Consider the following 17,292-nt stretch of genomic DNA (forward strand, 5'->3'; position numbering starts at 1 on the left):
TGTCATTGTTATAAACTCTGAACATGGCGAGTCGTCATAAGCCGGGTGCGCAGAAAAGAAAAGAAAAAAGAAAAAGAGAGGAAGATCATAGAGGTGAACAAGAAAAAATTATGGTTTTTAAAAGTGGGACAAGAAGCCAGAGAATTAGGGCTAGAGTTGGGGGCCCTATGATGGTCTCTTGTCCCCAGGCCCCAGCCCAAGTCTGTTGACAGCCCTGGGTACAGTATATATGTGTAAATGGTTTATGTGACCGTATCATTACAGAATCTCGTACCATTGAGTGCATGATTACAATGGTTCAAAGCAACTACTGCATGTATATACTATAAATATGGATGACTGGTCGGCCTACTTTTAGAAGAAACTGGTCAGCAGCTTTAAACAACCTCCTGCTACTTAGCTGAAGAGTCTCAATTAAGATGAAGCGAGACAAAGAAAGAAGGCTGAACCACTAGGCTTCTAAAATCAGCAGATAATGTCTGCAGCTCTATTTAGTTTAGTTCCTCACAGTTTTAGCTCTTTGGGAACTCCTCTTAATAAATAAACTGAATTTACAATCAACTCATACATGCAAAGTGGCATTTCTACAAGTGAGCTATCTGTTATTAGTTATCCACTCACTATCCATGACTGATACATCTCAACCCGTCTTCTAAACTGTAACTAAACTGTAACCACAGCATACATTTGCTCATTAGGGAGGCCGCTGTTCCAAGTAGGTATGAATTTTAAAATTTGCTTCAGAGGCAAATATTAACGTGCACTTTATGTAACAACACGCCAACGCTATCTGCAGAAAACACCAAGCTGGGCTCATGAACAAAATCGGACCAAATGAAATTCTGGCGCTGTGTAGATACACTGCACCGACCACAGGATGTGATGAATCAAACTCTTAAGTGCCCCACAGCCCCTGCGATCCTATCGCTATGCAAGGTGGACCGAGTGCACTTGGGATGGGATGGCTGGACACGCCGTCACAGTGGGTGAGTGAACACGCCGGACTCAGATGTGTTACACAATTTGCCTTTTCCTTTCGACCCTTTCCAACTGTTCTGTATCCACTTCATCGCCTTAAATCAAACCGATGACTGAGCGGCCAGGTTGAGACCTCAGTGAAGTGGTGAAAACAGGGCACAGTGTTTTTCTCAGGCGACACCAAGAGAATCAAGGTAAGTTGTCACTGAACACGTATGAACCTCAGAGTCTGCTGTGAGCCTTCCATTGCTCCCATTTATGAGTAATGGTATAAGGTAATATGGTTTACCTATGAAATGCTTGAAAAGGAACGAAAACATTACACCACAGCATAAAAAAGAAACGAGGTATTCTCCACCTACTTCCATATTTATGATTAACAAGTTCTGGACTGATCGCTTACACAAGAGAAGACGAGATTACAGTCCACCCTGACCTGGCTGCTCACACGCCACTTTTTAATATCTATGATAATACCAGCACACCAAGGAGACTTGCTATATTATCATACTGATCAGAACATGTCACCACCAAGCATCAAAGCTAACATCAATTTTATTTTCATTAAACCAAACATCACAGCGTCTGGATATCTGCAACCACCTCTTTCGCTCCGTGTTTAATGTTGTGATGCCCTCATCACTCGCGCACAGATTTAGATCTAGATTCCGAAACCACAGATCTTAACTACTAGTTTAACCTGAGTAGAGATGTCTGATTACATCTTGACGGTCACTTTTTCCTTCCCCATTTCTCCCAGACTCGAGGTGACTCAGCCTTCCCTCATTTCCGCTCGGAGCTGCAGTGCACGTCAAAATAGCCAGTGCCGCATATGAGCACTCATGCATATTTCAGAATTGGTTCCCTCCCCGCCTCCTCCACATTCAAACCTCCTTTCCTGCAATTTTATCTGACCATAAATATTGAATAGCAAGTAGGCATTCCTGTAAATCGACTACATTGGCGTACAAGAGAGATAAGTGAGCATTACTTCCCTTGGTTGTAGTAAATTTTGCCGGACAGCTGCAGTGACTAAAATGGTGCTTGTCCCCTCATGCATGGGAGAGAATCTAAAATTGGAGGTGTTTTAAAAGGGACTGTGGTGACTGTGCGAGGTGAGAAGTGCAGAGTTGGGAGGCTTTGTCGGGTGATGGTGCGCTGTCACTCGTCCTTCCCCGTTCCTGATAACCAATTCATGGCAAAAGTCACATGAATCTTTAAGGAGGGCTCCGCTTGGAAACAGAGCTTTCCCATTTACTCTGGAGGGAAACACTGTCTCTGACTACTGCTACACAGCTTCCACAACATCGTTAATATCTTACAAAGGTATGCGTGTGTACGGCGGGAATTAGTGAATCTGCATGTCACGCTGTATGTACAGGAGGGTGAACACAATTTCAGGACACATGTGCACTGCATGACAGTAGGCCTGTAATAAACAATAATCTACGTTTCTGAGGATGGACAAACTTCCATTTATCATCTCCATGACAACTGAGTAGAGGACAATTTGGCATTTAGATACGCATCCACAATATACAACAAAAACTTCATAATCTAACTGTAATGAATTCAAATTCAAATATTTTAAGATGAACCAATACAAATAAATTATTTATTAGGGCTTTTTTTCCCCCAAACACTAAACACTCCAGAAAAGCATGTTTTCTGAAACACCAGCAGTCGTAAACATGGGCAGTGATGCTGTGGATAACTGCTGTGGATCAGGGGCGAGCTGGAAGTGCCAGTAGCTGCTAATTAAGGCTGTGCCTAAATCAGAATTGTACACGACGTGTCAACGCTCAGGTCTGACCTGCAGGATTCAGCTTTCAGTGAGTGCCCTGGCCATCATCAACATCAGATTTTCATGTCGTCAAAGAAATAAAAACATGAATAAAAAATGAAATCCTAGCGCACCACAAAGCTTTCCTTGCATGCCTCTTGAAAGCACCGTCAGTCACAGCCGGGCCCACAATAGATGGCAGCAGAGGAAGTGGAGCTTTGCATCTGGTTCAAACATAATTTATATGACTTCGCTAACATTCAGGAGCTGAGAGCATTAGGGCAGCGAACGGAAAGAAGCTGCTCAGCCCTCTGTCTCCATCGCACTTCTCTATTTCCACTGCAGTTAATTTTGTACTTAAGTGACTTTGAGACGAGACTAGGTTTGTAAAAGTTTCTGTTATCCTGCCTTGCTGTATGTGCAATGACACAGCTATAAAAAGTGCAGCGATTCGACTGACAAAATGAGTTATGGCTCATCAATATTTTAGGGGTTAGCTTTACTGCTAGCTTTACTCACTTTGTGTTACCTGCTCCTCTTTGTAGCTTTACTGCCATCCTCTTACATGTGCAGTAGGGTTTATGGCACCACTGGCAGATATGACACAACTGCATGTTTAACAGCATGTCAACAGAAGAGGGACGGATCACTCACAACACACGCGAGTGAGACACATGAGTGCACAGGCAGAATTTGGGTCGGATCTGTGGCATTACAGCCATGCGAGATGAGTCTTGTGTTGTTTTTCTGATATGCATTGGTTAGCCTTTACACCCCTGCAACCGAGCAACTGATGTATGGTTGAAAGCTCTGGAAAAAGGTCGACGACTGAGCTTTCATGCTAACCTTTATGAAGCACAATGTTCCATTTTTGTTCATTAGGTGCCAGCTCAAGCAAGGAATCATCAGCACAATAAGCAAAATATAATCACATCTCAGGCACCGGTGTAGAAAATCCAGCGTTATTTTGAAAAACACTGCCAGTATCACAGGCACTGGGGCATAAAACACAAGTCAACATACGCACAAACAAATTCTGCATGAATTATTGATGGATTTTGGAAGCTGGTTTCCTTTTATCAGCATCAGAGCTTCCTGTCATTGAACCTTGACTGTGGCAACACGCACAAGGAGTAAAACAACCAGTGTAGGGACACTTACAGGAGCTACTTTCTTCATGGTGATATCAAGAGAAGAAATACAGGTTGTGCTTGTGCTTACATTTGCATGACATGTCTGAGAGAATGCATGCAGTTCAATGGTAATGTGGTGGATGTTTAAGGCATTCTTTTGGATCATTACTCTACATTTTACAGTGCTCCTGTGTTCCTCTTTTTTTTTTTTTTACCACAAACTGCGGTGATTTTGCCTGCAGCAAGCCTGTACGATTCTCCATAGCTTTAATAGCCTGTGGGAATAATGGGTGGCCTGTACATGAAAAGCGCAGATAATCACACAAAGAGAAAAGCCCTGGTTGAGGCCTTCTTCTACAGAGCACTCATGTCACACGGCAGGATTACAATACCACCTCTGGGGAGCTTCTTAGCAGGGCAAAAGTACACACAGCCCTCACATACTGACTATGACACGCACGTACGTAGGCTCATAATGACAAAGACACAATGGCACCACTTATGTGCACACACAAATGCAGTGACACTGCAAGAGAAAAGATGTTTGAATGTGCTCCCTCCCCCCCCAGCTCTCTCCAGTGCATTCTCCCTGCCTTTGTCTGGCAGAGAAGAAAGACGTGTCTCACTCCGCTCTCACTCTGAATCATTATCCTCCTGTCTTTCCATCAGTCCATCTCATTTTTCAGTCAGGCCTGTCTGTCTGTCTCTCAGCAGGCATCGCACTGTGCTCTCCATTCTTTCTTGCAGAGAATATCAGCATGTGAAGCCGTACTCATCTCTCAGAGCCAGATGGATGTCTCTCTAACTGCCACTCTCCTCTGCCTCATCTGCTCTGCTCAAGGTTAAACACAAAAAAGGACAACAGGCATTAGCATGGTTCAAAACACAAGGCATTCACACGCGCTGGCATACACACATTCGTGTGTCCAAAACACCTTTAATTCTCACTCCATGCATCTTCACATTAGCCCCATGCATCAGCACCTTTACAATAGCATGACCACCCACTCACATCTTTGGTGGGGAATGGGTCCTAAATGCTGCTCTCAACCTTCAGGCTGACCTCCGGCAATAATTTATGTTGAAAAACATTCACATGCACACACAGGCGCTGAATGCACAAACAAAACAGGCACATGCACATATACAGGCACACCCGTATACATATAAATACACACACACACACACACACAGACAGGCAGACAGACAGACAGACAGTCCTTAGGGCCGTAGCCCAAGAGACCGGCCTGTCAGTGCCAGTTCTGGCCATCCAGCCATTAAATCTGGCATTCATGAATGGAAATATATTCAGCTTTCGACCAGAATTTATTCCAAAGCAAATTTGATAAGGGTCATTCACATGTTGATTCACATGCTGACAGCCAGGTTTTTACAAGGCATGTCATGATTGTTTTCTCCACACCAAACAGTCTAAATATAAACAGTGGGGAGCTCACACTGAAAAAGATTGCATTTTTGCTTCTCTATAAATAACAGCAAGCTTCCAATCAGCGTTACAACATGTGGATGCAGCGACTGTGTTTGACTTTGTGTTTATGCTTGAGTGTGTGCACGCTTGTGGGTGTGCGGAGTTGGTCGCGCCTACATTAGCAGGTCGGAGTGATGGATGTCTTCGGTGTAAAAGCGTCACACCTGAATTTGTCAGGAACTCCTGGAGGAACGGTTGAGAAAATCCGACGACAACGCAGCTGCGTTTGATTTTGAGTCTTTTTGATAGCTACTGCAATGCTCGTTTCTCTACATCACACAGAGGGAAAACACATTGCTTTAGCAAAAAGACGGGAAGCACATGCACAAGAGTCAGATCGTCTGTGCGCTGGGAGACACGAAAACAGGCCGGCTGCCCATTTCAACACCATCTACAGACAGCTCTGTCTCAATTCACCAACTCTCCATTTGAGAGCTGCCGACTCATATCTGATACCCAACAGAAGAAAGGAAGAAACAACCAGCGCAGAGTATCTTTGCATTGTCGCAGCAGATATTTCCCCGACTGGTGTGTTTGTGGAGGACAGAGTGGACTTAAATGGTCAGGGGAAAGCAGGGTATTGACCTGCATTTGAAGACGTGTTGCGGGCCCTTAATCCACAAAAGGATCTTGTCAGCAGGGTGATGTGATGCCAGTAGCCTGCTGGGCTAGCTGTGGAGACGGCCAAGCCCTGGAAGGCAGTCTGGCTGGTGGGACAGTATGGCCAGAGAAACTACCATCTGCTGGGGAGAGATGTGTGTTTTCACACACACTGCCCCCTTTGGCAACAGCAGTTTGAGAGGGCTTCTCAAGGACTGGAGAGCAGGGTGAACAAGCTGAGATCGGCAGCGATGAGGCCACAGGGTGACCCTGCAAAACACTCAAAATGAACACCGTGTAGCACAACCGAACCAATTGATATTTCATGTACATGTGCAGTATTATGCACATGAATATCAATGCGTACTACACACACATGCACAGAAACGGCATTTCTCCCAAAGTGCATATACGTCCAAACTTTCCATGGTCAAATATAAACACATGCATTAGCAATTGGCAGAGCACATCTGTGTTTTTGATTTTGAACTATCAAAGACTGTTTGTAGTTTACAGTTGAGTTACTCTAAAAACTAAAAGCATAAGAATATATGTGAAAATGTAATAATGTGTGTTCTGTCTTTCTGTTGCCTGTCTGACTTGCACACACACACACACACACACACACACACACACACACGCACGCACAAAAAAAAAATAGAGGCACTAAAGGTCTGCCTGCGCTCTAGCCTCAAGCCTGGCTTATCCTCTTTCAATTTTCCTTTTCTCCTCACTTCAAAGTATCACGTCAGTAAAAAGTTGCCAGCGGAGCGACTGTACTGTATGTTTTGTCAAACACAATTAAAAGAAATACAATATTCGCCTGTGAATGTGACAATAATTTTCATTAAAAACGTGGCCAACTGGAGAAGCAGCAACATGTGAGATGTACAGGAGAACAAAGCTCAGTGTCTGAGTTTCTGCACAGGTAGATTATAATTCAGTCACGATGGAACAGTGTTAGGAAGGAGAGGACATGACTGCACTGTATATGCTGCATTATCTACTGTAGAGACAAAGTGTTTCTTGTGGCATTTCAATAGAATTTGAAGATAATTCAAATCCAGTCTGGGCACTTCAACCTCACCTTATTCACTCCGTTTCCATTTTTTCTTTCACAATATATACTATAGACTATATAACACTCTGTGAATCCTGACAGCAAGTCTGCACAGACTGACACACAAAAGTCCACCATCAGAATAAGTCGGGTTGATATATCGGCTAATATAAAATAAAGACTAGACTATAGACTAAAGAGGAAGTTAATTCTTCAACTGTGTCACTCTAATGTGGGTCATACATATTTAAAAAAGTTAGAAATTAAAGGTATCTTTTAAACTAGATCCTTGAAATTTTCAGTTCTGTCTTGCAACTTCCAAAATATTAGTTTAGTTATGCCTCAGCAGTCTGCCTGCTTTTTTTACACTGTCTTTTTATGTTGGGCTTAGACAAAAATAACAGAATGTGGAGAGAAGTTAAAATCAAAGAAGGTAAACATCACTTTGTTTCTAAATACACATATCTAAAGATATCTATGGTGATGGAAATTTCCTGCTAAACATTGAAATTTAGCACATCCCCATCCTAAGCCACCCACCCAGCCCCCTTAATATAGAGAGATGTTGCATGCAGCATGACACTTGGTAACAGTGGTGAGGAGGGATCAGTTGCAAAAGCATGAGCAAACAATGGAAAAAAGGGCTGCATCTCGGACATGGTTTGGTTTTGAAAAGCCATCTGCCGAGCACAGTACAATTAATATGTAGACTATTCAGATTGGCATGTAAACAAGTCCATAACCATTAGTATGTCGGGCATATAGCGCTGTGTGTTTCCATCATTCCACTCCAGTTTTCATGGCTGCTGCACTGCTTAACATTCAGCAAATTATCTGGGAACATTACAAATCCATGATGTATTTCCATAAACGTCGTCTACTGAAGTACCTCCCACCCTCGTCATCTGGCACATGTTGATCCCAAAATTGCATTTGCGTCAGTGACAGCTCATCAGCCCCAGGAGAGCAATCCTGATGTCATGCTGAGATGTGTGATAACATGCTGAAGCCTGTCCCACAATTTATAGCTTATATAGGATTGATAGGGCTTGGTCCAAATTCATTTTGACAGCAGTGATGTCATTCAAGTCTGTCTCCCATTGTAATTGCCTTTGCTTTGATAATCAATTCTGTCAATGTCCAAGCTAAATTGTCATTTAAGTATGTCGATCTAAAATTTGCACTCGTGAGTTTTTCTGTTGATTAGACGTCATTTATACCCCCTCGTTCTGTTCTTAAGTGACTACCAACAATTAACTATTGATCTTACAACTGCACTGACTGTTCATCAATCTCATGAGAATTTTCCCTATATATTTTCTGTTTTTAATGATCCTTCATTTGCTTTGTTGATTGATTAATTATGTCATTTCAGCATCTCTGCATTTAGCTTTAGAGTGCCTAGATTTCTTTGGTTTCATCCCTAATTCACACTTCAAAATGAGTGACCTGTAAGTTAATTATTATCATTACACCCTGTCTGATTGCCTTTTCTTTAAACATCTAAAGTAAATTAGTGAGTCTCACTGATGTCAGTGAAGGCTTTTAGGCCTTAGGACAATATACAGGGTTACAGTGTTTATCGTGAAGCAAGAAGGATGTGATAACTCGTGTTTGCAGAAATTTAACCGACAGATGCATCCTTACACAAATGGGTTAACAATTATTTGATTAGGGCAACGTTTGGGAACCAATATGTTGACTTAGATTTTGGTATTTGGAATGATGGAGCCAAATAGTAGCAGCCTGCTTCTGAACTGAATTCTTGTTTTTCATGCAGCACTGCACTAATGGCTATGGACCCTGTATGGCATTTAGTGAAGCAGAATAATACATAATCGTTCCTGTTTAACTTTTAACAAGTAGAGAAAATGCTCTGCAGCCTTAAATGGGACACGTCAATGTATGTGTATTCAAACATCATGTCTGGTGAATTTCCTTTTTTCCGATATTTTACCAAATCCAATACGAGAACCACTGTCAGCTCCAGACATGTGGAACATCAATAAGAGTGTGATATTTATTGCAGCGATTGCCTGCATTGAGCGTGCTCTGACGTATTTGCTGCCACACCTGACACCTTCTCTTTGATGTAAGCCTCTCGATTCTTAAGTCCTCGGCTATATGGGCACTTTCACAAAACAGAGAAGGGGTTTATCTGTCAGGGGGGCCATCAGAAATGATTTGTTGATGATTTGATTTTCATCCCAGGGAGCATATGGCTGCATAAATAAATGCTTCCAAACAGGCTGAGCACCGAGGCAACCTGATGATGGAGCTGTGGCATAATCTCTGAGATGAAAGGAGGAAACTCTTTGAAAAACTTTCTGAGCCAATCTGCTAAACTCAGATTCAAATGTGTCCCATTTGCGTGTGTGATGTTCTCTGCAAAGTTAAAATTCACATTTGGATCATCCCATGAATGCTGTTTTGTTTGTCAGGCTTCCACTAATTAATGCGTCTTTTCATTCACCTGCAAGAGTTTCCTGCAGATTCACAGTGAGGGTGTTGGGATCGTCTGTTATGTCACTGATGAAAGCCGAGTCACACACCCGCCACCCTTAATCCTCGGGTTTAGTAATAGCACTCGATTTAAGAGTATGAAAGTCGATTTCCCCGTGCCTCATGTCGCATCTGTGCAGGTCGCATAAAACAGCTTTTTTCTTTGTAGATGGTAAAATTGCCTGTCTTGAGTATTAACCTTCAAACAGTTGTTTGGCCTTTTACTGTACATATCACGTGCCTGGTAATAAGTGCACTTCACCTTCTGTGTATCCACGTTAACAGAGAACTGTCAATATGTGAAGCATGCAAAAAAATGGTGCTTTGATAGGGCTTATTTCTGTAATGAGCTACAGCAAGATCAGATGCTCTTCTACCTCCTGTGCCACTCAGGTGACGAGCAGCTTGGAAAAACAATTTCCCTGATAATTGGCCAAACAGGCAGCGATGGCCCTCGGCCCACTGCTCTTGATAAACTGGTGTTAAGCACTATTTCAATCAGTGTATTTTAATTGATTTTTTAAACTTTTTGCTTAAATATGAATTTATATAAACCTGAAATAATCATATCAATCAATAAAGTATATACATTGCTATATCACAATTCATTTAGGAATAAATTAAGAAATTTCAAACAGTTAATTAATTTTTTTGATATGATATTTCATCCGTCTTCTTTCATAGTAACAGGCCGTAACCTTACAACACCTGCTGACGGAACTCGGACAGCTAGCACCTGTTAGCAAGAGCAGCAACGTCACAGTAATTCTGAATCATTAATACCTCGCTGCTGTAAGTAAACACAGCACACAGACATTGTATCTAACCTCTTCTTTTACTTAGCTTAACACTATCGTAGCTAGCAGCTAATTAGCTGGGATGGTTTGTGATCTTAGATTATTATTCATCATCAAAGTGAAGCGTTGATGCTAGCAGCAGACTAGGTGATGCACTTGGTGGTACATTGGCAGCATTTTGATTGTATAAATGTTCTCAGAGAAAGACACATAACTCTGTGAAGAGAAGCACTTCCTGTCTGGTTGATGCAGCTAACGGGAGCTAGCAAGTTAGCCGACAGTTGCTGAGCTTCTTAAAGTGATAGGTCGAGCACTAGTGACAACTTTACTGTTTTAATAATTTACCAATTTAATTCACAATTTATTTGTTATATTTTACTCACTTTATTAATGTTAATTTATTTCAAAATGTCAACCTTATTTATGTAATACTGAACACTTTGGGGCTCCATATAACAGGTCATGCAGTCATGCCTCCTCACCTCGCACCACAATGGTGGTGGACTTCTTGGCCGGGTTTCCCACGTTGTTGCTGGCCACGCAGCTGTAGACCCCCGCCTCATCTGAGGTGATGGCTGGAAGTGTGAGCGTGCCCCCCTTCACCACGCTCCTTAGTGGCAGGCTGTCATTACTGCTGACCCAGGTGAGGGTCGGGGGCGGCTCTCCACCTGTGGTGATGCACACCAAAGATACCGTCTGGCCCGGATTCACCACGATAGGATCCTCCACCAGCAGCTTGATGGACGGGGAGGCTGTGGAGGAAGAGCGTGCAGAGTCTCAGAAAGATTGTTATGACAGTTGCAGGATATGTCAGTTAAGAGAGGGCGCGCCACTTCTTCTGTCTGTCTCCATATCTGTCCAACATTTACTTAGACACTGAAAGGAAGATTTTTTTTTTAAACTGAGGGTCAGAGGAAGTTGAAATCAATCAGGGAATATGTCAACTCTTAGTTTAAGCTGCTTTATTCACTCGTGTGGTCAGTGTGAACAAAGTAGAACTCAGAATCTGCACAGACTTCATTCATAGTAGATAGTGTGTAGGTGCATATTACAGTACATGCTGATGTCTGTGTGTGTATGTGGGGGGATGGATGTGTATAAATCCATGTGAGGAATGAGCGCCTGTGTGTATATATTTTTCTGTCTGTGTGTAGTTCATGTGAACTGGGACATTTCAGACCCTTTGCACGATAAAACACAGAAATCTGAACAGTGCAATAACACAAAGCTCCATTCTTTATCCTTAAATGGAAACCCAGAGTGCTACCAGATGTTGAGGTGCTGACTCCCAATAAGCCTTTGGATCCTTGAAGCTCATCCCAAACACATCAAATGGATGGATGGAATGGATGAATAGAGATGGATTTAGCCTTGAGCACAGTTCCAACTTATAAAATTCTCTATAAAAAGTATATAGTAGGGTTTTCACAGAGTAGTCAACTGTCTAAGCCACTAGTCAACACTGTGCATAGTTGTAGATTATTTGTTCATCTGTGGTACAGTAATAAAGCAGTGCAATGTATCTACAGCAGATATCTGGGGGCGCTGTGGGTTGCTGTTGACAAGTCAAAGCTGTGATGCGTGATTTTAACGCTCTACTACAATCAACAGCATGTAAATACTTCACAGGGCAGACATGTTTGTTGGGACAACGATTTTCTACATTATGCCATGTTGAATAAACTCAGTGTAAAATATTTAGAGAAGGAAAGACTCCCACTATTCCTGCAAGACAGCAGCCGCTTTGTTACTGGAGTCAAACAGTGTCTCCAGTTCTTACAAGCTGGCTGGAGGTTTAGTCCAATCAGATCCAGGATCATTTGTCAATAGCCTCTCAGAGTCAATCGAGCACTCTGCTACTTCACCTACGTCCGGGTCAATTAGTTAACACTTTAATGCTGTATTTGAGACCTTTCTGACGAGAATTGATGAATACTGTTGGATGGAAAAATATAACATATCTTTTGCAGTTAATTGACTACTTGACTGCTTTTTGGGAGTACTTAATGGCTCCTAAAATACAGCAGTCGTGAATGCCCTATTATAAAGATGATTTAAAAGTTGGATTTCGATCGACTGATTATGATAATACAAGACAAGACATATTAAATGTGATTACGTAGAGTCAGCAGGTCATGCAGAAAAGACAAGAGTCTTAAAGTACCTGTCTTATTGGTGAGTCTGAAGATAACGCTGCGGTCAGGGATCCCACACACATTTCTGACAGAGGCGATGCAGCTGTAGTTTGCGTAGTCCTGAGGACGGAGGTTCTTCAGCTTCAAAATCTTCGTTTCCCCCTGCAGCTCAGACCAAACCAACACTGGTATGCAAATGTGTGCAAAAATATCAACATAATCAAGTAAAAGAAATGCAAAAACGTAGGTACTGGGAAGGAGATGACAAAGGCCAAACAGCTCCAAAGAAAGGTCAAAGAGATGAATATGCATACAGTTTTAATGAAGCCAAAAATGAAAAGAAAAGGTAGCCGAGGTCAAGAATATTACTGTAAAATCACTCTGAAAAAAGATGCTGGCATTTTTCAAGGAAATTAATGTTTCAACCTGTTCAATATCATTAAGCAGACTACTCTTCAGTCAATGGCACTGCAGTATTTTCACCATTGGGCTACAGAGATATGAGGGGCTGGTAGGGGATGCCTCCAGAGGAATCTCACTGAGAGTGCGTGTTTGTTATCAGAGGGCCCGTCGACCGTGAGCCCCGCCCAGGAGGCTGCGATGAGGATGAGGATGTGAACGTTTGATCTGCCTGACTCCACTGTGTGGGCGTTGGGTTGGAGGGGGAGGCGGCAGATTGAAACATGAGTCAGCCCCACGCTGCGCCAGTCTACACAACATGACAATCACTCACGTCTATCAACCCTTTTCATATGCAGCGAGGCTCATGGATAACTTAATTTTATTAGATTAGCCACGCAACCAACACTTCACTTCCTTTCTCTCTCCGTCGCTGTCTCTGCTCGGGAGCAGATATCAGGAGATGAGGTCCGCGGCATTCGGAGTGCAAGCTTTACTCACAGCAGGGGGGGGGCAGATTGGAAGGAAAATCTATTTAGAAAATGCAGGGGGCAGAGAAAGGAATGGAAAGGACAAACACATTAAAATGAATTGGACTCGGGGATTGATGGCCATATTGATGGAAAGATTGAACGCTAAAGTATACAAGAGCTTCAGGAGTGGGACTTATGGCTGTCTGTAAAGGGCAAAGAAATTTTGGAGAAGTGCATCGTCACTGTCGGGTGAAAAAAACACTTTTGGTACCACTTTATTTGAGGGGGTGTGCATAAGAGCGATATGACCCCGTCAGAACCATAACATGACAACTGTCATAAACATGTTGTGTCATATCAGTCTCATGCACACCCCTTCAAATAAAGCGTTACTGTGTTTCTCCAGTTTTGTTTTGATGTCTCATTTGAGGGATCGAATGCTCGACTTTGGGAACACAGATTCAAAACCAGCTTGAGGAATATAAAATGAACGGTGGTAAAGATGGAAAGGACGGCATTTTCACGCTAGCAGCAGGAAGATGTGTTGACTACATGGGGGGGGCCAAGAAAATGAGTGAGGAAGCTGAAAAAAGAGCTGTGGAAAGATGTCATTACTAATATAAATGTGATGCGTGTCTCAGTGGGGTGATGAGCAATTTGTTGCTAACTGGGACTTTAAATGGTTACCTCCTCAAGATCTAGACAACATGCTCAAACAGAACATCGCACCGCAAGAAAACATCATAAATATCAAGACATACGATGACTATAAAGAGGTGAAGAGAATCTGACGAGAGATGAGAAATGGCTCCATTATACCTTCGATAATTGTGCTATTCTCTGGCACTTTGCGGGGAAAATTATGGAGAGCGAGAGGTGGAGGAGAAAGTAAGAGGCAGCGGAGAGGACAGGGCTTCTACAATAAAAGCACAGCTCTGGGCCTCACTTAATGATGAACGTGTTCTCAGTACAGAGTTTGAAATGCCACCACTGCATTTCTACAGTATCAGTGGGAATATAAAAAACATTCGGTATACTGAAAGGGGTGCTAGGGAATTAAGCTGGAATGAAGAATAATGGAGGGAGGAAGGTAAAGAGACGAACTTAATTCACAAATCTGCCCGGCCAAAATGAAGGCCTGGCTGCGCTCTAATGGACTCAACTTGAGCCCGTGGGCTCGATTTTGGTCAGTTATGAATTTGTAACTCAATTGTCTGAGTATGTTTCAGGCAAGTTCAGACATATTGTTGAAAAATAATGTTATTAGTCATTTCTATGAGCAAATTACTAGGAGTTTAGTCAGGATTTATTTGGGGTTGGACTCACACAAAGCTAATCTCCGGGTTTGGGTTGCGCTCAAATTTCCAAACCCAATTAAAGCTTTAATAGAGGGCAGGATGAAGAAGCGAGAGAAGGAGAAAAGAGGTATGAAGAGCAGGATGGGGAAGGGACGAGTGTCTGATGAGGCCCAGTTATGCAGCTTCTTCAGCCTCCTTCGCCCACGCCATTAGTTCCCAGCCATCTTTCTTCATTTGGCCAAACATCAATTTCACTTCCTTTTTTCCTCTCTCTCTGTGTTTCTTAAGCCTCTTTTCCTCTCTTGCATGTCTTTTTCTCTTTCTTTCTCTTTCCATTCCCTCCATAGAACATAGAAAATCGCATTCAGCTCAATCAATTTGAAAACTACAATTCCCTTACTAGTGACAGAACAATCTGAATCAGGTCTTTGTTGGCAGCACAAGATCCTGTTTCTAGAACAAAAGCTTCTCAAATGTCGAATTGTAAAGAAAATCCAACTGTGCAAAGAACCCGGTCTCTCTATGTCTGCAGTTTCTCACATGTGCTTGTAACTATGCAAAACTGGGTTAGTGAAACTCAGATTGCTACTCATAGGGTTAATGAGCACAACTTTTACTGTCCACAGTACGGCAAGGGGTGGTGTCGGGTTTGGGGGTTGGGGTTGTGAAACAAAAAAACTCCCTGTACATAAAGGCAAGTGAAACAGCAACGCTATTATTACAGTATTTCATGTTGCAATATGTCACCTTTGCAACAAGATGTTGTGTTGATTCATTAATTAGCTACTGTGGCTTATTCACCTCTCTTGAGAAAATGCAGGGAGACAGTGTGTTGTACACTTCTTACTCATTGTCAGAAGAGGTTGATGAAGGTCATCATTTACATACTTGCAGGCCTGATCATCCTCCATATACTGAATTACAGTGCAATAATGTTGATTACTTGTAATAATAATAATAATGAGACCATCAAACATGATAAGACCAATCAAACACAATCTTTTGTTTTTGCAAAAATGCTCTGCTCTCTCAATCTATTGTGACTGAAACATTAACCAGCAAGTCTTTACACACATAAATTAGCAATCATAGTTCCAAACAACCGTTGTAATACACACACCCTCTCACAGTGAGAGAGCATTGTTTCATCAGAAACTGCTCTGCTGCTAGAAAATGTTTGCTTTTTTTCCCCCTTCCTTTGCTGACACACAGACGGGCGCCACAATGGCAGCTGGTCATGAAAGCGTCTCTTAATAAGAGAGCGCACTGTCTGAAAGAGCTTCGGCAAATTTAGATCCTGATAAACACATCTTTTGCGATGCTTTCAAAAAGCTTATAATGGTTGTTTCACAATGGTTGTATCAGCCTATTTGTCCTATCTTTGTAGTGCGCAGAAGGAAGGGCAAAAGGTGCATGTCTGCGTAACAGAGCTACATAAAGCACCAACACACACTCCTCAACGACCAAATTCCACTTATAGCAGTCATAAGTGTTACCCTGATGAAACAACACATCTTTCTTTGCATCTGCTCTTCCCTCTGATTTGATCCTTTCGTCCATATCATGTTGCCTCTGTCTTACCTGAGTGAAAAACGGCTCATAGATCTCCACTCCCTTGTCCGAGCCCTGCGTCAGGACCTCCCGCCCGCGATGCCAGCTGTAGCGGACGGGCGGGTTGGAATTGGCCACACAGCGCAGAAACACAGTCCTCTCGTAGTAGAACTGTTCCTTAGCTTCTCCTATACTCTGGTGCACCGTTACCACCGGGTCATCAAGGTCTGCGAGAGAGAGCACACACAGGAAGGAGGAAGCTATCAATAAACACTTTTCCATGAGCTGTTCAACTGACGAATCTTGGCTCAATCGACGAACACAGAGCACATTTCACCACATTTTGCCCAGCTGTGGTAAACAAATCAGTGAACACAAATACAAAATCTCCCTCAATCGTCCTCGCTGTGGTTAAAGATCTGACCGAAAGGGTCAAAATTCATTGCATTAGGAGTGGCACCTATCAGCATGCACAGGCTTATGTGTGAAAGAAGGTGAGAAGCCCTCTGCTTGAACTACTTAAGTCAATAGGATGCAGCCCAAGGGCACATTGACTTACCAGTCAATGAGCGAGCCCTATGTGTTCCACGTCGCACTCCATTGAGAGCTTCAAACATGAGCGAGGATGACAAATACTGTGCACAAAATGATGTTTGATGTCCGTCACTTCAAAGAATAATGTTTGGCTGGCCTCCGCTCCGATTTAGGCACTCTGATTTGACACATCTGTTACTCTACCCCATTTCCCAGCAGATCTGAGGGAAGTTTTACTCCAACGCTAGACAGTTGGTTAGTGGAGAAAGCGCTTGTGGTTGATTAAATGGATTCAAAGTTAATCATCTTACCCGGCTATCGCATTAAGCCTTGGCAAATGGTGTTCATCATAGCTGTGGTGTCTTTTAGCATGCTAATACTCCCCTTTTAGATTATGTCCATTTGCACGCTCAAAGAACGTTGGGAGCTCGCTGTTTCCCTTTCATCTCCGTCCGAGATGCAATCAGTTTTTAACACGAGCAAAAAGGCAATTTAAAGGGAGAGGATGAGAGAAGCTAATGCAAGTTATCCCTCGCGCTGAAATTCTAACTGATAAAGGC

At 42.7% G+C, this 17,292-nt stretch overlaps 1 protein-coding gene across 1 annotated transcript in view; it reads right to left on the reverse strand.

Annotated features, from left to right (window-relative positions):
• The window catches only part of LOC121622182 (MAM domain-containing glycosylphosphatidylinositol anchor protein 2-like), a 162,344-nt gene that overhangs the window by 65,931 nt on the left and 79,121 nt on the right, over positions 1-17,292 (reverse strand). The window contains exons 4-6 of the mRNA XM_041959068.1: positions 16,229-16,425; positions 12,507-12,645; positions 10,825-11,094 (exon numbers count right to left, since the gene is read on the reverse strand). Of these exons, the coding sequence (XP_041815002.1) occupies positions 10,825-11,094; positions 12,507-12,645; positions 16,229-16,425 (606 nt within the window). The remainder of the gene's footprint in view (positions 1-10,824; positions 11,095-12,506; positions 12,646-16,228; positions 16,426-17,292) is intronic.

This window comes from Chelmon rostratus, chromosome 18 (genome assembly GCF_017976325.1).
Source record: "Chelmon rostratus isolate fCheRos1 chromosome 18, fCheRos1.pri, whole genome shotgun sequence".
In the NCBI taxonomy this organism is placed as follows: Eukaryota; Metazoa; Chordata; class Actinopteri; order Chaetodontiformes; family Chaetodontidae; genus Chelmon; species Chelmon rostratus.